This window comes from Cibotium barometz, chromosome 1 (assembly GCF_041138505.1).
Source record: "Cibotium barometz isolate CiBa-2024 chromosome 1, ASM4113850v1, whole genome shotgun sequence".
Classification (NCBI taxonomy): domain Eukaryota; kingdom Viridiplantae; phylum Streptophyta; class Polypodiopsida; order Cyatheales; family Cibotiaceae; genus Cibotium; species Cibotium barometz.
Window position 1 is genome coordinate 45922141 of NC_141046.1, and position 21042 is coordinate 45943182.

General features: G+C 40.9%; 1 protein-coding gene across 1 annotated transcript in view; it reads left to right on the forward strand.

Annotated features, from left to right (window-relative positions):
• Positions 1-14017: 14017 nt before the first annotated feature.
• Positions 14018-21042, forward strand: part of LOC147642067 (LisH/CRA/RING-U-box domains-containing protein) — a 96142-nt gene continuing 89117 nt past the window's right edge. The window contains exon 1 of the mRNA XM_086802539.1: positions 14018-14470. Within this exon, the coding sequence (XP_086658665.1) occupies positions 14168-14470 (303 nt within the window). The 5' untranslated portion in view covers positions 14018-14167. The remainder of the gene's footprint in view (positions 14471-21042) is intronic.

The following is a 21042-nucleotide window of genomic DNA, read 5'->3' on the forward strand; positions in this document are numbered from 1 at the left end:
GAATCAACTGTTCCAATGCAAAACTTTTCTCATCATCAAGGAAGAAATCCCTAGGGCCAAAGAAAGCAAAACAATGAGGAAGAAGTGAAACCAAAAGGGACACAGGAATTTGCAAGAAAACGCGATGTAGGGCCATTTGGAAAATGTCAAGTACTCTCCTCGCATTTTATTGTGCAAATTTTCCATTTCTATTGCTATCCATCTCCAATCAAATGCTAGGATCACCTCAAAGATTCCTGGACAGTAGATGATACTAGGAAGAATTCCCCAGGGCCAAAGAAAGCAAAACAATGAGGAAGAAATGAAAACCAAAAGAAATATAGGAATTTGCAGGAAAACGCGATATAGGGCTATTTGGAAAATGTTAAGCACTCTCCTCGCATTTTGTTGCAAACTTCTAGGTTCTATTGATATCCATCTCCAATCAAATAGATAGCTTCCAGGTTAGTAAGACTCTCTATATCCTTATCTTCTTGTTTAATAGTATAACACACATACTTTTGGGATGTGATGTAGCTTAGATATTAGGATAAATACCACAAACAGGAAGACTTTTGAATTGGGCTGGTTGAAATGACTGAAGGCATGTTCCAGCAGGCTGCCTCATGAATTTGCAGGAAAATGCGAAGAGAAAGCTTTAGGAATTTCAAACAGCCGAAATCACATTTTGTTGCAAATATAAAACTAGGATGTGGAAATTTGGGATATGGGATGTGGTGGATGGGAATTGCCCAGATATCTGGACATCAAGAATTCTATGGATGGAAGAAATATATATCAAAAAACATTGAAAAGGATATAGAACTCTGACCTTTCTTTTCCTTTTCCATGCTGTTGGAGTTGCACTGGTGAATCTTCTACTCTCTCCCAAACTTGAGCTACAGCCTAGGTAACCTGGAGATCTGGCAGTGGTAGTAGTCTTCAGGCAGGTTGCACTCTGGATGGAGTGTGTTGAGTAGGAAGGGATCAGAGAGGGAAGGAAAAGGATGATGGGAGGGTGCTGGCAAGGATGAAAGACTGGGAGGGAAGAGTGGTTATGGAACTGATTATGAAATCATGATTGGCACAAGTTCCAAGGCAAAAAGTGTCCCATTCACAGTGCCAAGTTTCAAACTCCAAGAGATCTGGGTCCCATCCACACGTGTGAAAAAATGGCTCCATCATTTAGTAGCTTCCTTTTTTGTATTTTGCACTAATCTTTTCCCTCCTGTTTAATCTCTCCTATCTTGGCCCTCCCCTCTCAGCTCTCTTGCCTCCCTACCTCCCTACTCTGCACCATCAGCATCCTGACCAGTAGCACAGGTTCATCCCCAGCACACGGTACTCATCAACAGCACAGCACACCCACAGATAGCTTCCAGATCAGTAAGACTCTCTATATCCTTATCTTCTTGTTTAATAGTATAACACATACTTTTGGGATGTGATGTAGCTTAGATATTAAAATAAATACCACAAGCAGAAAGACTTTTGAATTGGGCTGGTTGAAATGACTGAAGGCATGTTCCAGCAGGCTGCCTCATAAATTTGCAGGAAAACGTGAGGAGAAGAGTTTAGGAATTTCAAACAGCCGAAATCGCGTTTTGTTGCAAATCTCACTTTTTGGGCCTTTTTTGGCCGTTTCCGGGCCTCCGGATGTCCGATTCCAGCGTTTCAAGTGCTGTTTTTGGGGTTTTGGGCCGTTCCAGACGCGCTTGCAGTGTCAGAATCACCAAATTCTGCAAAAAAAATAAATTTTTTAAAGAATCAAATTGGATTACCTTATTAATGTGACACGCTTCTATGAACATACAGTACTATTTATTTTTCTTATTTTCATCTTCTTTTGTTGAATTTTCAACGTAACGTTGGCCCACTCCTGATTGGTTGAGAGCCTATTTTCTCTCTCTTCTAAAATGCCCCAAAATGAGCTCCCTGTTTTCCTAATGTATTGTATTTAGTTGTAAAGACAGAGAAATCACTGTAGGAATGTACCAACATGTTACTTCAAGTATTTATAGGAAAACGTGAGAGTGAGCTATTAGGAATTTCAAACTGTCAAAATCACGTTTTGTTGCAAATTTATAAATGTTGCTTCATCCACCCCTGTCATTGCCTTTTTGTATCATTCCATGTTCTCCATGGCTATAATCTCTTTCCATTGCTTTGTGTGCAGCTTGTCAGAGTGATGGCTAGAACCAAGTCAACTGCAAGGAGTGCTGGCAAGGGGCTAGGGCTTGCAGTATAGCAGCAACTGGGGCAGGTATCAAGGAATTTAGTGTGCCTCCAAAGGGAAGAGTTGCACATGGCAGGAAGGGGAAGCCAGTGAGCCAGCTTCAGCAAAAGGCCAAGAGATTGAAACATGGTGCAGGTGTGCTAAAGGAGATCAGGAAGCAATAGAAAGCTATAGGCTTTGCAATCCCCAAGGCACCTTTTTAGAGACTGAAAGACATATGTGATAGTTGGCACCTTGGTTTCAGGTGGAACAGGACTGCCATCCTTTCCTTACAGGAAATGGCAAAGGATTACTTGGAGAAATATTTTGAAGATGCAATGTATGGCAGGACATCAAGATGAGAGATATATTATTGATTCCACCTACAAGAAAGTTGAAGGTAGATGAGGTTAAGGTTGTTGAAGTAACCCACTGGTACAATAGGTTTGGGAGAGGCATACTTCAAAAACTTCCAAATTGTATCAGCTCTGAAACTATATACATAGTTCGAGCTGAAGCTATCTTCTCTCATCTGCAATGGCATATGATGATTTAGAACACTTTGTACCAATATCAATTATTTTGAAGCTAAATGAAAATTATTTTTTCTTACAAGGTCTGGCTGTCCTATCTCAAAATAGCTTGAAAGTATATATTTGGCACTGATCAGCACTCTCCAGCAGCCCCGCAGCTACTTGAATCATCTTGTTGTGGTGTCTGTACAGTTGGAAAGATATGTTAGAAACTGTTAACATCTGAATAAAACAAAATTATTCAATAGGTTCAAAGGCATAGCATGAAATAGACATCAGTAGGGGAAACGACTTTCTACCTCTAAATTTATTGACTCTATTGAATCCAAAAGATTGACATTAGGAGGACAGTGATCCAATGCATCTAGAAACCTTCTAATACAACTACAATACATATAATTCAGTTAGTGTGCATTAAAACAAAATAATAAAGTTTAAAGTTAAAAATAGCACACACACCACTTACAATTTCAGCTCTCTCTGTGTGTTTTTAAGAGAGTTGAATATAAAGCATTGCTTCTCCTGGATATCAATAAAAGCAAAGCTCCAGTGGTCACTATGTAAGGAAAAAAGCATTAAGAAATCAAAGGCTACAAGAGTTCTCAATCTTAAAGAAGAATCCCAAAAGAAGCAGTCACCCACATACCTGTTATGGTATGGAAGTAGCAAAACATCGATAGCATCAAAATTGCAGTGTATGAACCAATTGAAAATATCCATGGGAGTTTCCTTTGCATCTCTTAACCTGGAGGAAATGGCAGGATCAATAATACGAACTGTATGTTGTACAGCGTGGTTAAGCTAGCTTCTCATCATGCTGCATTGGACCAAACAATAATTAGGGTAGGGTGTAAAGGAGGTACAAGAAGGATTGTTTTGCAAACAAATGTAAAATAAAAGACACTTATCAGAGCATTGCAAGAATGATAGCATCTAAGCAATACTCATTCTTATGAGCCAATGCTGCTAAGCATGGTTTTGCCAAGTCAAAATTATTCACTGAAGTTTCATCCTCAATATGGACAACTATGTTAGGGCCCAGCTCCTGCAACCTTCTCTGTATCTGCAGCTCTCAAGGGCCTAGTGCTGATGAGGAGAAGCCACAGGAACAAGGACCTGCTGCTGATGTTATTGAGGAGAAGATGGAGCAGCACAGCAAACAGATTCTCCAAGGGTAGTAGAGGAGACAATGGAGCAGCACCAAGAGATTGTACAGGACAGGATGGAGTAGCAGAAAATAGATTCTCCAAAAAAAGATGATACGGAGAGCTTGGACCATGTAGAGTAACCTCTGGATCAGGCTGTAGATAAATAGAAAATGGTTGTCAAGAATATGTTCTACATATACAATTAAACACTTCTGTACAAAATTTTACTTTATTGAATATAATACCTTTGTTTATGGAGTCTGTGTTATCTCAATTTTCAAATTTTCAATGTCTTTGCATTTTATTGAACTCTCTCTTCTTTTGAGCACCTGCTACAAAAAAGCAATATGAATCAATAGGGTAAAGTAAACTAATAGCAGTGCTTAATGAGACTAGGATAAGTCAGATGATCTTGTTTTCTTAACACACCATGTGTGTTAGCATTGTCCAGCCACCTGATAAAAATGATCAGTAAAAAATATACCCGATTGAGCTAGCTCTGTTGCACATCGACCTTGGTATTGTTGTTCTCCTATTGATCCATATAAAATATCTATAAATCCCAGAATATAATCGATGTTTTGCCATGTCTCATACGATGAAGGGTATAAATCTGAAATAAAATAACACAAGAATGTCAATAAGCAAAGAAAGAAAGCTTCGTCTTAAAAATCCATACACCTCATAAAGAACAAAACAACAATAGAAAAATATACAATTAGGCCTGTGTTGCGGAAGATCATTTGGATAGTCTCGCAAGACAAGTTCTTTATGCATGTACACATGCTTAATCAAAACTTCTTTCACCGATATCTTCCCTCTGGTGACTTTAAAATCTCGTACTCTTTCCTTCCATGACGCCAAGAAAATGTTTTTTGTCTGGGGTCTCTTTCTTTTACTAGGTTGCATGAGCACCCATGCTCCTTTCGAAACACTAAACCTTTCCCAAGTTCCTTCCGTTTTGACTGTACTTGAATTCTCTACCGAAGAAATAGAAGAAGCAGGTCGACAGGGTAATGATGTGTGGTATAATTCTGCCTTCATAGCATTATCATCCACAGAGCATCTTCCACAAGAATAGCCATAGTTTTTATTCACCATGGAGACCTTGTGAATCTGTAACAACAGCAAATTAATGTAAACAAGATAAGAAAGTGAAGTTTCAAGAAAGAGAAAGTGGGTAGATAGACAGTTGACAAGAAACATCTTACTCTAAGCCAAACAGGATCAAGGGAGCAGTTTTGGAAAAGAAGAGGCTGCTGCATAATCAGGCAGTGGTGTAGAATGGTAGACCTTTCGAAGGAAAGACATCACAACATTTCAAAGTTCAAAGGAAGGTGGAAGCGGGAAGGCCCTTATCAGAGAAAATGTCAGACTAGATTCTATCTTCATGTCCAAAGATCTTGTGAGAATAAAAAACCAATCTCCACATTAATGTAGCACGCTTGTACCTACATAAAGTATTGTTTCTTTTATCTATTTTCTCTTATTTTTGTGAATTTCCAACGTTACGTTGGCCCTCTGTTGATTGGTTGAGAGCTTATTTTTCCAAACCGTAAAAGGCCCCAAAATGAGCTCCCTTTTTTCCTAATGGCCACATGATCTTCCTCTCTATGTGTGTTGACATAAACCAAATCCACATCACCTCTACTAGAACATTCTCCTTCACAAAATGATAATACACCTTAATGTGCTTCATCTTAGCATGATACACTAAGTTACTAGCCAACTATATGATGCTCATGTTGTCACATGATAAATGACAATTGCCCTATCCATGGACTCACCCATATTTTCAAGTAGCCTTTAAAACCAAGCTACCTCACATGTAGCCATAGCAGCACCCCTATACGCATCCTCTCTACATACAACAAAGAAACCCCCATTAGTGGCTTACTACTCTAGCTAATAATAGCACTCCCAAAAAGAATTAGTATCGTTAGCCTCATATCCTTAGCTACACCATGTATACTTCCTCCTATAAGTCACATGTAAAAATGCATTTTTTACATCCATCTAATGTAAAGACCGTCCCTTAGTTACATCCATAGTAATGATTTCTCTCTAGTAATCGGGCTAATGTCTCCTCATAGCTAATGACTTATGTCTGTACATATCCCTTGTATGAGTTTAGGGTTTTCATGTGTAAGATGTAATCTCTTATAGTTTTGTCAGGTTTTTTCTCTATCATGTAGAGTTCTATTGTTGCACTCCACATAATCCCTTACCTAGAGAGTCCATAGACAAAGGTTGTCTTCACAATTCCAAAATTTACCTTAATTGCTAGTATCAAAGTGATGAACCATCAACTAGCTTTTCCAATCATTGAGTTTCGCCTAATCCTCACATCATGTTGCCAAATTATGTAAATACTGTAAGTGATTATAAATATTAATACACATTTAGTGCACATTAACTTATGCTTGGGGCCTCCAATGTTTGTTACAATTGGTTTTTATTGGCAGGGTGATTCCTAGAGTACATGTGTGTGGTAATGGTTTGTTTACCTATGGAATATGTGTTGAATTTACCAAATAATTTGCTATATATTTTGTAGGTGAGGAAGGCTTGGAAGATTAAGGCATCCGACGGATGCGCATGAATAATTGTGTTGAATTTACCAAATTATTTGTTGGATATTTAATAGGCAAGGAGGACTTGGAAGACTAAGGCATCATATATTTTTGTAGGTGGGGAGACTTGGAAGATTAAGGCATCGGCGATAATTATTTTCGAAAGGCATTCACAATTTTAAGCAAGTTTTGTATATATGTGCAAGCTTGTGCACATTATTTTGTTTATGTGCAAGCTTGTGCACATTAATTTTATAAGCTTAGACTTGAAGCAGACTTTGGTAATATTCACTTTTTAATATTTTGTAAATCTTAAAAGCTTTCCCCTAGTCTCAAGTAATTTGATTACAATAGAGCTCTCTATTTTGAGAAAAGAGAGAGCATTGCATTGAATATATATAAATACTCATATGTAGGGATAGGCCATACACATGAAGGGGGTAGATTATATTCACTTATGTGGTGTCATTTGAGAGCTAAGTATTTTTAAGTGTTTTCATGTGATTATTCACAAGCTTGATTCTTGTATCAAGAAGTGACATAAGAATCAGCATCTAGGTATTTGTGAAATCAATTTCTTAAGCAAATTATTTAATCAACCATTCAACATAAAGCAAATTATTTAATCAACCATTCAACATAAAGCAATTGCATCATGCCCAAAATAGGACATAGCCTCCAAAAATAGGCTAGAGCATCTAAAAATGGTGCATTTACTTAATCCTTCGTTGCATTGTTTAATCCTTCGTTGCATTGTTTAGTCTATGTTGCTCCTAGGCTAGGCAATGGATCAAGGAAGTGGAGGCTTGGAGTAGAATGGGGATAAATAAAAAAGAGCAAAAATAAGAGTGAGGATGCTTGACATTGTTGGAAAAGAATAAAACACACCTCCTTTATTGACACATGGCATCTTGTGAAAATATCCCATTAACCCCATTATAGGGGATCTAAAGGAAAAATTAGTGGGCATCCCCATGCACACCCTATTTTGCGAGTAGTAGGGTGCCTTGACCTAAGGTTGGCTAACTGGACTCTAAGTACATGACCCGTCTAATTTCTTACAAGTGATAACATACATTATAGGAATTAATTTAGCACCAGGTTGTTAATTTTGTGGTGGATTCATGTGGATTCATCTCTGTTGTAGTGATACTGACTTGTGGAAATATCCCATATGCAAATATGATTATGATTGAAACTTAAGGTATCCCCATGTATGCCCCATTTTCTTGAGCAAATGGTGTCTCAAGTTAAGGGTGGGACCCCGAGTTTAGGACTTGTCTAATTACCAACAACCTTTATGAAGCAAATTGGAAGTGAAACCACTGATGACATCATGTTAACACACATGGAACCATTACATACTTAACGACCTGCTACCAACTCATTCCAAGTTCAAACACTAATGAATGAAGGACAACAAAGATGAGTGCTCAGTGGGCCAACTCACACCACCACAACCCCCAAGTACTCACGTAGTGATTATCTCTAGACTCTAATGTAGCATCAAGTGGCTAGGCGTAGGACCCTCAATTCCTATTTCTCAAAGATTTGTTGCGTTTACTCTTCATGTGGCACTCCCTCATTCAAAGTGTGTCTCTCATCTTAATGCATTCAAAACCAAAAACCAACAAATGAATCAGATCTAGGTTATTCGAGTGAGGATACTTGATATAGTGTTCCATAAAGGGGTGCCTTGAAGCTCATTCGCTACCCTATTCTCAAGCTTTGTGCGATGCTGCTCACACACAAGAGCATAAGCCAGGCAACCAGAGAAACGCATACGAGCCACTGATAGATTTCTGTCATGCCAAGCTTTGTAAGGAGTGAGAGTCTTCAAGGCTTTATTTGGACACATGCTAAGCACATATGTTACACACATAAGAGCTTCCATCTAATACCTATGAGGTAAATTCTAGCCCTTAACTGTGCATCATGCCATCTTCATATAAGAGATCTATTATTTCTTTTTAATACACCATTTTGCTGAGGTGTACATGGCACTGTACATTTGTGTTGAATGCCCCCTAAGACAAGTATGTATTAAATTATTTTGACATGTACTTCCCCCCTCTATCTATACGTAGAGTCTGCAGTTTGTACCCGAACATATTTTTAGCCATGTGCTAAAAGTGCCTAAAACACATAAATACCCTGACCCAACTGAATCTAGAAAGGTCATCAATGAATGTAACAAAATAGAGGCATTTGCCAATAGATAGTGTCCTCATCGAACCACATACATCACTACAAACAAGTTATAATTTTTGGACAACCCTCATTGTACTATCTTTGGGGATGCATTTTGCTCAATATGCAACTCTCCCATACATGTTTGATGGGTGGTGCAAGTGGAGGCAAAGAGAAAACCATATCTTGAAGGTAAAGTAGACTACCAAATTTTAAATAACCAAACTGAGCGTGCCATAGCTTAGCATCTGTCATGCTAGATGTGGTAGCATTTGCAAGTGCATCATGTGTAATAGCTCTCTCATATACATCAAGTCTGCAAAGACCATGGCATAAAGTACCTAAGGCAACTATAAGATCTCCATCATTGTAATCATGTACAATGCACCTGTACATCAACAAAGCAAACAACTAGACCAGACTCAGCTAGGCAACTATAAGATCTCCATCACTGCAATCATGCACAATGCATCTCATCAACAAAGCGAACAGCTAGGCCAGACCCAGCAATGGTGGCTGAAACTGACAGTATATTCTTCTTAATTCCTAGCACAAACGATGCATTGGAGAGCATGATTGTTCCACCATTGAGCACAATCTTTCCAACTCCTTTGATTGGATAAGATGAGTTTTTGGCACATGTAACTATACTTCCCTTGGGTGCATCTCTCAAATGAAGTAAACAAGTGGCATTATGGCGTAATGCGCTCCATTGTCAAAATACCACTCATGTGTATTTGCCATTGACATGCATGCTTCATGGAGAGAAGGATCATAGATACACTGAATTTGGAATGCCCATTCATCCTGAGCATAGTTAGTAGATTCCTTCTTTTTAGCACCAAGTGTTGATGCATCGGCCACATACCTGAGTCTTTCGTCTCTTCCTCTTTTGCAATCCTCTTCTTGTATTCATTAATGTAATGACTTGGATTCCATTGACAGTAGTTATGTTTGCCTTCTTCTTGGGCTTCTCACTATCACCCTTGTCAGCATCTTTACCAGAAGAGGTAGCTGAACCACCCTTTGGCTTCTTGCCATTGGTACCAAATGCTTTACCTTTGCCCTTTCCTTGGGTCACAAAGGCTTGATCCCCATGCTTTATGCCAAACCTCTTCACCTTGGACTGCTCTTCTTATCGGAGTAAAGACACCAATTTATCAAATGAGAATGAGTTGGGATTACCCCTCTCAATAACCTGAGTGTAGTGGAAAAACCCTGGTACGTGTCAGGTAAAGCAGTAATTGACTAGAGAGCTATCTAGAATGATTTCATCAATGTTGGCAAGTTGCTCTCGAAGGTCTTTCACTTTGTCAACCATTGAGTCACCCTCACATCCAGCAAGTCAAGTTATTTCTTCAAATAGGCCACCTGAGCCTCATGGAGCTCTGGATAAAGTGATATAAGTGCATCCCAACCAACTTTGCAGTGGCACAGGAATAGATATGTAGTATATTGTTCCTCTCCTCACTAAGAGAGAAATGAGGGCATATGCCTATGCATCTCTAGATTCCCTTCGTCTTTGATTTACAATAGGAGATGCGGATGCTTATATAACTAAATCAATTGTAACACTTCTTGTAGAAGTAATAGAAGTAGGTTGCTGTGCACTGCAGACACTGGATATTCTTCATCTCCTGTAATTATTGCCCAAAGCCCTTTGGCTACTACAAGTCGATGCTTCATCATATAAGCCTACAAAACAGTAGGTAGTTAGTGAGCTTGTCTTTGATAGAAAGCACCCCAAATACATAATGTCTACGAGTGTACTCTCTATACCCAACTGAATGCAAAAGATGCAAAATCCCCAATATATTGCAAGTTATTAGTTCTGATTGCAATGAGTAACATTGCAAGTAGCTCTTTGCAAACCTGCAAATATATTAAAAGGAGTAGGGATGGAGGAGTACTTGTTGCTGAATTTTTTCCGCGCTTGGTTGGTGTATTTTGATGTTGGTACCACCGATGAGTGGCTCGAAGACTCCTGCACGCACCCTTATGCTCGGTTCAGCTCTGTTTTGGGACAAGGTGAAAATTTGTAGAGGTCTTTTTAATGCTCAAACGAACTTTGATTTGGACGATCTTTGGCTTGGGAGGCTTAGGACGTTGCGAGGAATCCAATCATGCAAAAAATTTTAGGCCAAAAATCTAGCTTTGCACACGTTGAGGGTGGCGAGGGCAGGTGGAAGGTGGCAAAATTGGGTTGATCCACCAATTTATGGGCAGAGCTGGCGTAGATGGCCAAATCAAAAAATTGATTGGGAGTTCTCTAAGTAACCCTTGGGTGAGTTGATTTGTATATATGGCTTCTTGGAGTGGGTGGAGGAACTGACATTAGTGATGGAAGAGGTTAAGGGCACGACACTGTTTAGTGGTTGCTAGGCTGAAGCCAACAACTCCTCCAAGGAGCTAGGGCTCAAAGAGAAGACACTATGGCTACTTTGTGCTCTGTTCTAGAGGAGGACGCCACACATTGTCATCACATAGCATCACATGGATGGAGAGGTTAAGGGCACGACACTGTGTGGCTGCTTCAACTCCTCCAAGGAGCTAGGGCTCAAAGAGAAGATACTATGGCTGCTTTGTGCTCTGTCCTAGAGGAGGATGCCACACATTGTCATCACGTAACATCACATGGATACTTTAGCTTATGTAGCTAGTTTTGTACAATTTTTATTTTCCATAGTTCAATATTCATCATGGATACTTTAGCTTATGTAACTAGTTTTGTACAATTTTTTTTTCCATAGTTCAGTATTCATGATGGATACATTGTATTATCTTTTTGGTCACATAGAACCTCTAGGACTTTTGAAGACGTTAATATATATATATATATATCTCCTCCTCCTCCTCCTCCTCATTTTTCACACCTTTTCCTTCTTTTCCTTTTGTCATCTTCTTCTTTCCCAAGACAGAGAATTCAAAATACCCCCCCCCCCCCCTCCCTCTCATCAGAGAGAGATATCCTATTTTATTCAGAGAGCCACATTCCCTACGCCAGATCTTTGAGGCAGCAGACCAGCGCATACTGAGGAGATTCATTCTAGACATATAGCGTCACAGAGAGACATCATTATAAGACAGCTCCAGAGGGGGGACGACAGACACAGATTACTACATTTTTTCAGAGATCCATCCCACTCCCAGCCCCTACACGACAGGGAATTACTCTCCAGAGAGCAGAGACACTCAGAGCCCGCAAGAGACAGAGGACACCTGGCTTTCGGACACCGCGCCTATACCAGAGAGAGATGATAGAGATCAGAGCTCAGTTTCATAGAGAGGGTGCGGAGCGACTGGCTCGCTTCAGAGCAGACCCAGGCATGTTCTTCAGGGAGTTGTGGACACCCCCTTCATTGATGTATACCATTTTATACCCCCAGTATGGTACAGGATGGAGCTAGCTAGGTTGCATATCATGATTGTATACTCCATGCATACAGCTTTGCATTCTCCTAGTAGTAGAGCTCCATCCCCTCCCCCACTCATTGTACTTATTGCACACCCAGATTCAGCTTTTTAGTTCAGTATTTTTTCATTTTGTTGGGATGACAGAGGATACCCCATACAGGTACACCGATTTGTCTCATAGGCCGAGTTCGGTCTTTTGGAAGACGTTAATAAAATCTCTCTCTCTCTCTCTCTCTCTCTCTCTCTCTCTCTCTCTCTCTCGTGTTCCTACTGTTGCTTGTTTTCGCATCCTCATGGCTCCTCCTTTCTTGTCGTGTACTTCTTACCCAAGACATAGAAATTAAACCCCCCACCCCCCCTCTCTCTCTCCAATTCACTTATCAGACCAAACTCCATAAGATGGAGGTTTAAAAACATTCAAATAATCTTAAATGCTAACCCTAATGCAACTCAAGCGAAAGAATGTGGAACTAGCCAAAGTCAAAGTAGCTTAGTAAGCATCAAGTGTACAATTTACCATGAAGGAAGAGCTCTTGGGAAGTCACACCCCCCCCCCCCCCACAAAGAGGGAAAAACAAAAAAAACCATAATCGAATGATTGTTAGATTTACTAGTGGATTAGTAGGATGTTCCTTTTTGTTTTCTATGGTAGACCATGGATTTAACATAAGAGTGACATGGTCTTTATGATATTTCCGTTATCTTACCATTTTGGCCTTCCTAGATGTTAATACCATTTTCTTTCATTCTTTCTTCTTCTTCTTTTTCTCTCACCCTCCCTCCCTCCCTCCCTCCCCCCCCCCCCCTCTCTCTCTCTCTCTCTCTCTCTCTCTCTCTCTCTCAATTCAAAATCGCTTCTTTAAAAAAATCCAAATACCTAGAAATTTACAAGTTTTTTTAAAAGTAAGAATGTACTTTTAGGAGGAAAAGGACCTATATAGTTTATATTTGAATTAAAATGAAATAAAAAAACAAGTATTCAATTAAAGATCCATTGTATAAAGATTTCATTAAAAATAATTATTAAAGGCCTACCTTTGTTGCCTTTGTGTGTGGTGCGGTGCGTGTGTGTGTGTGTGTGCACATGAAGTATTCCATTAAAAACAAGAGAAGTATTTGCCTATAAGAGGCCTAGCTTTGTTGGAAATGTGGGGTGTTTGTGTGTGTGTGTGTGAGAGAGAGAGAGAGAGAGAGAGAGAGAGAGAGAGAGAGAGAGAGATATGTTTGAGTGTGTGTGTGTGAGAGAGAGAGAGAGAGAGAGAGAGAGAGAGAGAGAGAGAGAGAGAGAGAGAGATATTAACGTCTTCAAAAGGCCAAAGTGACTTATGAGACCAAAATAATTACATCAAGTCCATGTGATACAATGTCTGAGTTACATAAAAAATGGAAATGTTAGGAACTAAAAATAAAAAGCTAAAGCTACCAATGGAGATAAAACCTAGCGCTAAGGTGTTGAAGTCCCATGCAGAAGGTGTTGGGTTCAAAACCTGCTCTGGTTGTTGAGAGTGGCACAAAAGCCAACATGCACACGAGCACAAAAGATCCCAAAAAAATAAAATGAAAAGCTATAGCTAGTACTAGAATTGAAAGCGTATAGCTCTCTACCCTCATCCTAATATATCCCTCATTGGGAGTTGCTGCATGGTGCTTAGGGTGGTGGGACTGAGCTGGCGAGAGATGCTCCTCCCATGGCGGGAGATGATGCGTTCGTGGGCGAGGCCCTTGTGGCACTCTCTCATCAAAGATGATTAACCGAATTGTGAATAGGTGGCACTCTCTCATCACAAATGATTAACCGAATTGTGAATAGGTGGCACTCTCTCATCATAGATTAACCGATTTATTATTCACCTACATAATATAATCAAACTATATAAAAACATATACGAGTATACACCATAAGCAATTATATAATTAAGCAAAATAAGCAAAAGATAAAATAAATCAAGATATCGGCATCTCTGAAAGCGGGGCAAGGCGTTCGCATCCCAAAATTTGGATCTTTCACAGGGCAGAGGATGTTGCCCTTCTAATTGGGAACGAAAAGAGGCAGGCAAGAAGCAATTTTGTGTTTGTACACATACCCATACACACATCTACGTCTGTCTGTATTCCATGGAAGCAGAAGCGGTTGCAAATGGGACCCCATCTCCTGCTGCTGCTGCTGGGGTCGCTGCTCCTCCACCATCTCGCCTGAACGATCACGTTGCAGAGTCCCTTAAGCTGGAGTATCAGTTGATGAAGGTTCCATTCGAGCAGCTCAAGAAATCCATGAGAGCAAGCCATAGGCTCGTTGAGAAGGAGATGAACGCCGTCGTCTCCGGAGTTGCGGAGGTGGTCGAGAAGGATATGTCTAAAGAGGAGGCGGTGCAACACCTCACCAGCCTCGTTTCGCGCCTACAAGGGCTCAAAAGGAAGGTCTGCATCTGATGCCTTCATTCTTTATCTGACTTTTATCTACATGAACATGTTTACATTCTCATGCTTTAGCAAGGTATGCATCTGATTCTCTCAATAACTTTTGGTGGCCTTGCCGTGTATTTAAATTTCAAAGTCTTATCAAAGGGGGCCATTTATGAAAAGGTGACTCTCTAGTCTCTTACCGACAAAATGGGATCCTCTTCAAGTGTGTTGTCGATACAGGGAGAGTGGGCTTTTCTATTAGTTGGAAGCCCAAGGATTGGCCATCTCTTGGTGTTTTAATCAAACACAACTAGGGCTATTGTTTGTGAAACGGTTCTAGATGTCTGCAAGAGGACCTCATCAAAGCAAGGGATCAAGGAATAGAAGGGGCAACAAGTGTGGAGCAAGAAGACAGTGACGTTAGTGTTGGTGTTGGACTCACACACTCACACACACAAACCTGCACATTAGGGTTAGGTGCAAGATAGAGAAGCTCACACACAGAAATGAGAGAGAGAGAGAGCAGCCAAAAGTGTGGTAGCCACAAAATGCAAGTCAACCCTTGCATGTGTGCCACATCCATATAATATAGAAGTACAAAATATTATATGTAGAGTGTCCTTTCACACTTGATATCCAAGGGGAAAAACCACATGGGAAAAGTGCCCTTTCACACTTGATATCCAAGGGAAAAAACCACATGGGAAAAGTGCCCTTGGTTAAGCCCTGTTCACACATAGCACTACCATAAGTGAGCATATGCCTACAAATCCCCCCTGTAGTGGAAGTGTGAACCTGTACAAGGTAGCAGATCACTCTCTGTATAAGAGTAAGCCCATAGCTTTGCGGAAAGCTTCAAACTTTTCTCGAGGTAAAGCCTTTGTGAATAGATCTGCAACATTATCCTGTGCAGGGCAGTAAGATAAACTGATCTCCCCTGCATGTAACCTCTCTCTCTCACATAGTGATAATGAATCTCAATGTGCTTGGTACGTGCATGAAATACTGGATTTTGTGCCACGGCCATAGCACTCTGGCTATCAGTGAGAATGGTGGTGGGTGTCTGCTGACACTCACGAAGATCAGCCAATAATCTTCTCAACCATACACAATCTACTGTAGCTGTGAAGACTGCCTGGGGTAGCTTGAAGATAACGAAAAATGCGTTTGATTGCTTGCCAATGCCTTGTGCCTGGGCTGTGCATGAATTTGCTCAACAAAGACACCCCAAAAGATATGTCTGGCCTCCTGTTACACAAGTAAATGAGACATCCCACTGCCTGGCTTTAAATGCCGGCCTCAAAAGGCTCTCCAATATCATGCATAGTAAGCCGTACACCTGGTTCTACCGGAGTAGAAATGGGCTTACATTCATCCATGTGAAACCTTTTTAGCAAACTTTTTATGTACTTAGTTTGCTGCATAACAATGCCATCATCTGTATGCATAATCTGTATGCCGAGATAGTAGTGTAAAGGCCCTAAATCTGACATATTAAATTCAGCTTTCAAATCAGCTTTGAAATTTGAAATTTGTGCTTTGCTAGTACCTGTAATGAGCATGTCATCTACATACAAGATGACTGAGAGAATATCGGTATCGGTTTTCTTCACATACAATGTGCTTTCAACTGGACTATTCACATATCCTTGGCTGGTTAGATGAGCATGTATTTTATCATACCAAGCTCTTGGAGCTTGCTTTAACCCATACAATGCTTTGCGTAACCTGCATACTTTATGTTCCTCACCAGGAACTACAAAACCAATGGGCTGATTTACATATACTTCTTTATGTAAATCCCCATTTAAGAATGCAGTTTTGATGTCCAATTGATGCACTTTCCATCCTTTATGAGCAGCCAATGCAATCATTGATCTTATTGTGGTCATTCTTGAAGTAGGAGCAAAAGTCTCTTCATAATCTATTTCCTTTTTCTGGGAGTAGCCTTTAGCCACAAGTCTTGCTTTGTACCTGTCAGTAGTACCATCAGACTTTCTTTTGACTTTGTACACTCACTTTGTTCCAATGACAGGCTTGCCTTTAGGCAATTCCACAAGATCCCAAGTATTGTTCTTCATGATAGAAGAGATTTCAGCTTGCATAGCTTGCAACCAATACTCATTCTCATGTGCTTCTTCATAAGAAGAAGGCTCTTCTGAATCAAAGAGACCACCCATGGCTAATGCAGACTCCCCACGATGTATATTCAATGCATGGCTGGAACTAGCCCTTGTTCTACCTGTGAGTGGAGCTGCAAGTTTGCTTTCTTTTAAAGTTTTCAGCAACCATCTTGGCACTAACTTGGCTGTGTCTTGCAACCAATGCTCATTCTCATGTGCTTCTTCATAAGAAGAAGGCTCTTTTGAATCAAAGAGACCACCCATGGCTAATGCAGACTCCCCACGATGTATATTCAATGCATGGCTGGAACTAGCCCTTGTTCTACTTTTGAGTGGAGCTGCAAGTTTGCTTTCTTGCAAAGTTTTCAGCATGTTTGCCTGCAAACTGAAGCAAGTGTAAACCTGCACCAAATTATCCAATTACACACAATGTGTATACATATGCGACAAATCACAGCTGTAATATGTCCAATTACATGCTCCAATCTGAAAAACCCCAATTTTTATGCACTCCAATCGCTTCAATGTGCATTTAATTGGCCGATTTTCACAGAAGCCCCAAATTTTTGCTGTTGAAAGAGGCTCAATTTGCTGATTTTGACCTCAATTTGGAAAACCCCTAAATTGCAAGCAAAGCAACATGTCCAATTTTTCAGTTTGGCCTCAAATTGAGAAATCCCCCCAAATTGCCTGAACCCTGTACCACCTGCAACTTTTCTTTGAATCTGACCTGCACAGAAGTGTTTGCAAAATTTGTATATTTTTATGCATATTTTTACTCACATGAAAAGTACTTGCAGAGTGCAGTACGGATGGCAGAGACTTGTATTGCAGGCATTAGTAGGAGAGGGCAGTGTGTGGCCACTAGCAACCAGGTGCAGGTGTCGGGGTAGGCAAGCGCAAGTTGATGTGGACTGCCAAAGGTGGCCTGAGCGACGATGGGCAGTCTCGCCGGAGCTGCAGCTGCGCCTGAAGGCTTTGGGCGACGACGGCGGTCCTGATGCCAGCTTTGGAGGTGCCGGCCGAGTGGGGCGGAGGTGGTGATGGGCGTAGTAGCGCCGCTGGCAGGGGTGGCCATGCTGGGCGGAGGTGGTTGACTGCGCAGCGCCGGCCAAGCGGGGTGGAGGTGGCGATGGGCGCAGTAGCGCCGTCGGCAGGGGCGGCCGTGCTGGGCGGAGGTGGCTGCCTGCGCAGTCGCGCCGCCGAAGGAGCTGGGTGGAATTGGCGGCGGTGGAGACCTGGCCACTAACAAAGCCGGCCGGGCTGGGCGGCGAAAACCAGGCGACGGACGGAATCTGCGTTTTCGACGAAAATTCGTCGATGGAAATCCCCAGTCGGCTGCAGGCCTTGGAGTGAAGCTTTGATACCAATTGTTGGTGTTGGACTCACACACTCACACACACAAACCTGCACATTAGGGTTAGGTGCAGGATAGAGAAGCTCACACACAGAAATGAGAGAGAGAGAGAGAGCCAAAAGTGTGGTAGCCACAAAATGCAAGTCAACTCTTGCATGTGTGCCACATCCATACAATATAGAAGTACAAAATATTATATGTAGAGTGTCCTTTCACACTTGATATCCAAGGGGAAAAACCACATGGGAAAAAGTGCCCTTGGTTAAGCCCTGTTCACACATAGCCATGGTTGTCACGGTATGAAAATACGATACCGTACGGGAATTTTTGGTACGATATGAAATTTTCGGATACCGTACGATAAAATACGGTTTTTTTTTAACACTTACAAGCTATGGAGCTTCAAGCTTGAATGTGAGGGAAGGTTGGGAGGGGAGGAGTCTACAGTGCTTGAGAAACCAGTACGTGGATATGTGTCTCTCCCGGTTGGATCTCCCGATTGTCTCCAAAAAAGAACCTGGATGGGTAATGCAATACCAAAGATCTCCCAGTTTTGCGTTTATGACTAAGGGACCGTCCTTGCACAAATACGAGGAGTGCATCTAGGGTGATAAGTTTAGGGACTCCTCTCTAGATCAAAATGGCCATGTCCAAATGTTCTCCCTCGTGCATAACTTGAGAATCTAATTGTCTAGCCTACCTATACCAGCAGGGATCCCCAAGTGATGTAGCAAGATTCTCTCATCCTACCAATCTAGTGTACACTACCAGTCTACCTCGCCAGATTTTTTAGGTCTCTCCACAACCCCATATGGAATACTGAGTGGACATAAAAGTTGCGGAGTATTGCGAGCATTTGGGATCTTCGTAAAGCAGGGTTTCTATTTTTTTAAAGCATTTGGAAAATTTTTTTTCAAGGAAAAAAAAATTTGGGAAAAAAAAACCCAACTCGTACCATATGATATCGTACGAATTCGTACGGTGTCGTACCGTACGACTCGTACGTACGAACTTGTTCGTATGCGTACGAGAAACAACTATGCACATAGCACTACCATAAGTGAGCATATGCCTATAGTTAGATCATCAAAATGCAGCAAGAAGGCAGCCAAGCAGGGCATAGCGAGAAGCCCCAGTCTCAAGGGTAAAATTGCTGCCCAATTTGTGTCTTTTTAAGGATTGGATGGCAGCTCACCAACAACTGATGATATTTGGCACATATACATTCATGGGACTTGAATATAGGCATAGACACTTTTGCATATTTCTCATAATAACAACGAATGGATTTATCTAGATGTCAGGCTAGCTAGAGATTTATATTTCACATGCACTTAGGATTTCCATCGGCCAGCTCTGGGTATTAGCACCACTTGACTCCACATTGAGATAGGGAGAGAAGTACCATCCACATTTGAGAAATTAATTATAAGAAAAAATGATGTAGGCATGTTAACTAGATGATAAGATAAGAAGATGCACAAATTTCCAGTAGTTTGTTTCTCTTTGCATAGCCAAGAATATAATGATTAACTTTTATAATCAAGCCTTAATTAAGCTTCTATAAATTTCTCCACCACTTCTTGATTCTCTCTCTTAATTTTCTTCTTAACTCATTCCATCTTTGCTATCGTGCTCTTATAGGAATCTCGAGCACATGCACCATCACCACCTCCAGGGCAAAGAGGCCCATGACACTTTTCCTTGTTGGTGGCATGTTGCATACCTTTCAACCTTGGGGTTGGTCTTCAAAACAAATATTTGGAGTTGGTTTGTCCTTGGAAGGATCACCTTCATGGACGAAGTTTGCTTCACCAAATTGTTGTTGATCAAATGTCTTTTCCAGGTGGTGTGACTAGTTTTAAGTTTGCATGAATATTATCCGGCTAGGGGGCCTGGGAACTCTTTTCCCTGGTACCCGGGATGCTCTTTCTACTTACAATAGTGAGAAACTTTGTTGTTAAGGACTTGTGGTTGGCGTTGTAATGTGATTAAAGAAAGCAATTTCACCGATGGGTTTAGAAGAAGTTAGGTCTTTTGATCTCCTATTTTCATCTAAGAGAGCTGCAATTACATTTTTGAGAGTTTGATTAAGTACGGAGATTGAATTCAACATTGGCATAAGTGGGTGGCAAGCTATTGAGAAGTACTGCCATGGCATCATCGTCTTCTACCCTAGAGCGAATGCTAGCTAGTTGTTGCATAAGAGATTTAAAAATGTTGATATGACCCATCCCACGGGGTTGTGAAATATCCCATGAAATTGGGGGTTGTTTACTGGCAGATGGTTTGTTTCTTGTGTGAGAATACGCTTGCACGAGCTGACGACAAGATGGAGTATAAAGTAATTTAAGTGACTCTTCTTGGTGGCCAACAAAGATGTAGGCATTATGATATGAATAGCATTGAAGATTGGTTTGTATGCTACGAAGAAATCTTGAGATACTCCATCCCAATGTATAGGCTGACCTTCTTTTTTCAATCATGGCATGTAATCAGAGGCAGCCGACTAGATCTACATGACTAGGTTAAATATCCAAGACTCCATAAAATGGGGATAAAATATGGGAAAAATATGTGAGGGGTGACTAGCCCCTCTAGCTAACATGATCAGCCCTAAAGGCTAAAATAGGACACCAAACAGGGAGCCAACAGGAAGGAGATGATGTCTAACAGAATGCACATGCTTGCATATACATGTTTGCACATCACTTTGTGGGTAGTTGTAGTGCTACAAAGGACAATGTAGAATTCCCTTTGTTTGCAATCAAGACGTTATCTAGATACCTTGGAGGACATCCCGTTAGGTGCACACGCTTGGATTGGATTCATGGCCGTAGTTGCCATAAACTTGGTGTCCGTAGTGGTCTTGTGCTTGTTAAATATCTTATCTCTAGACAACAAATAAGCGTCTTGGGAGTATGGCAACTACAATGTTTTGTTGTTTGACAACCGTAGTGTTGTGTTATTTAACAACCGGAGTGTTGTGAACTTGGTCCATAGAAATGCAAGCGCTCGTGCGTGTGGTCCGTAGAGACTCATGCTGTAACTTGGTTGAACACAATGCTAATCAATACACTTAAATACACTAAGATTTGAAGGACACT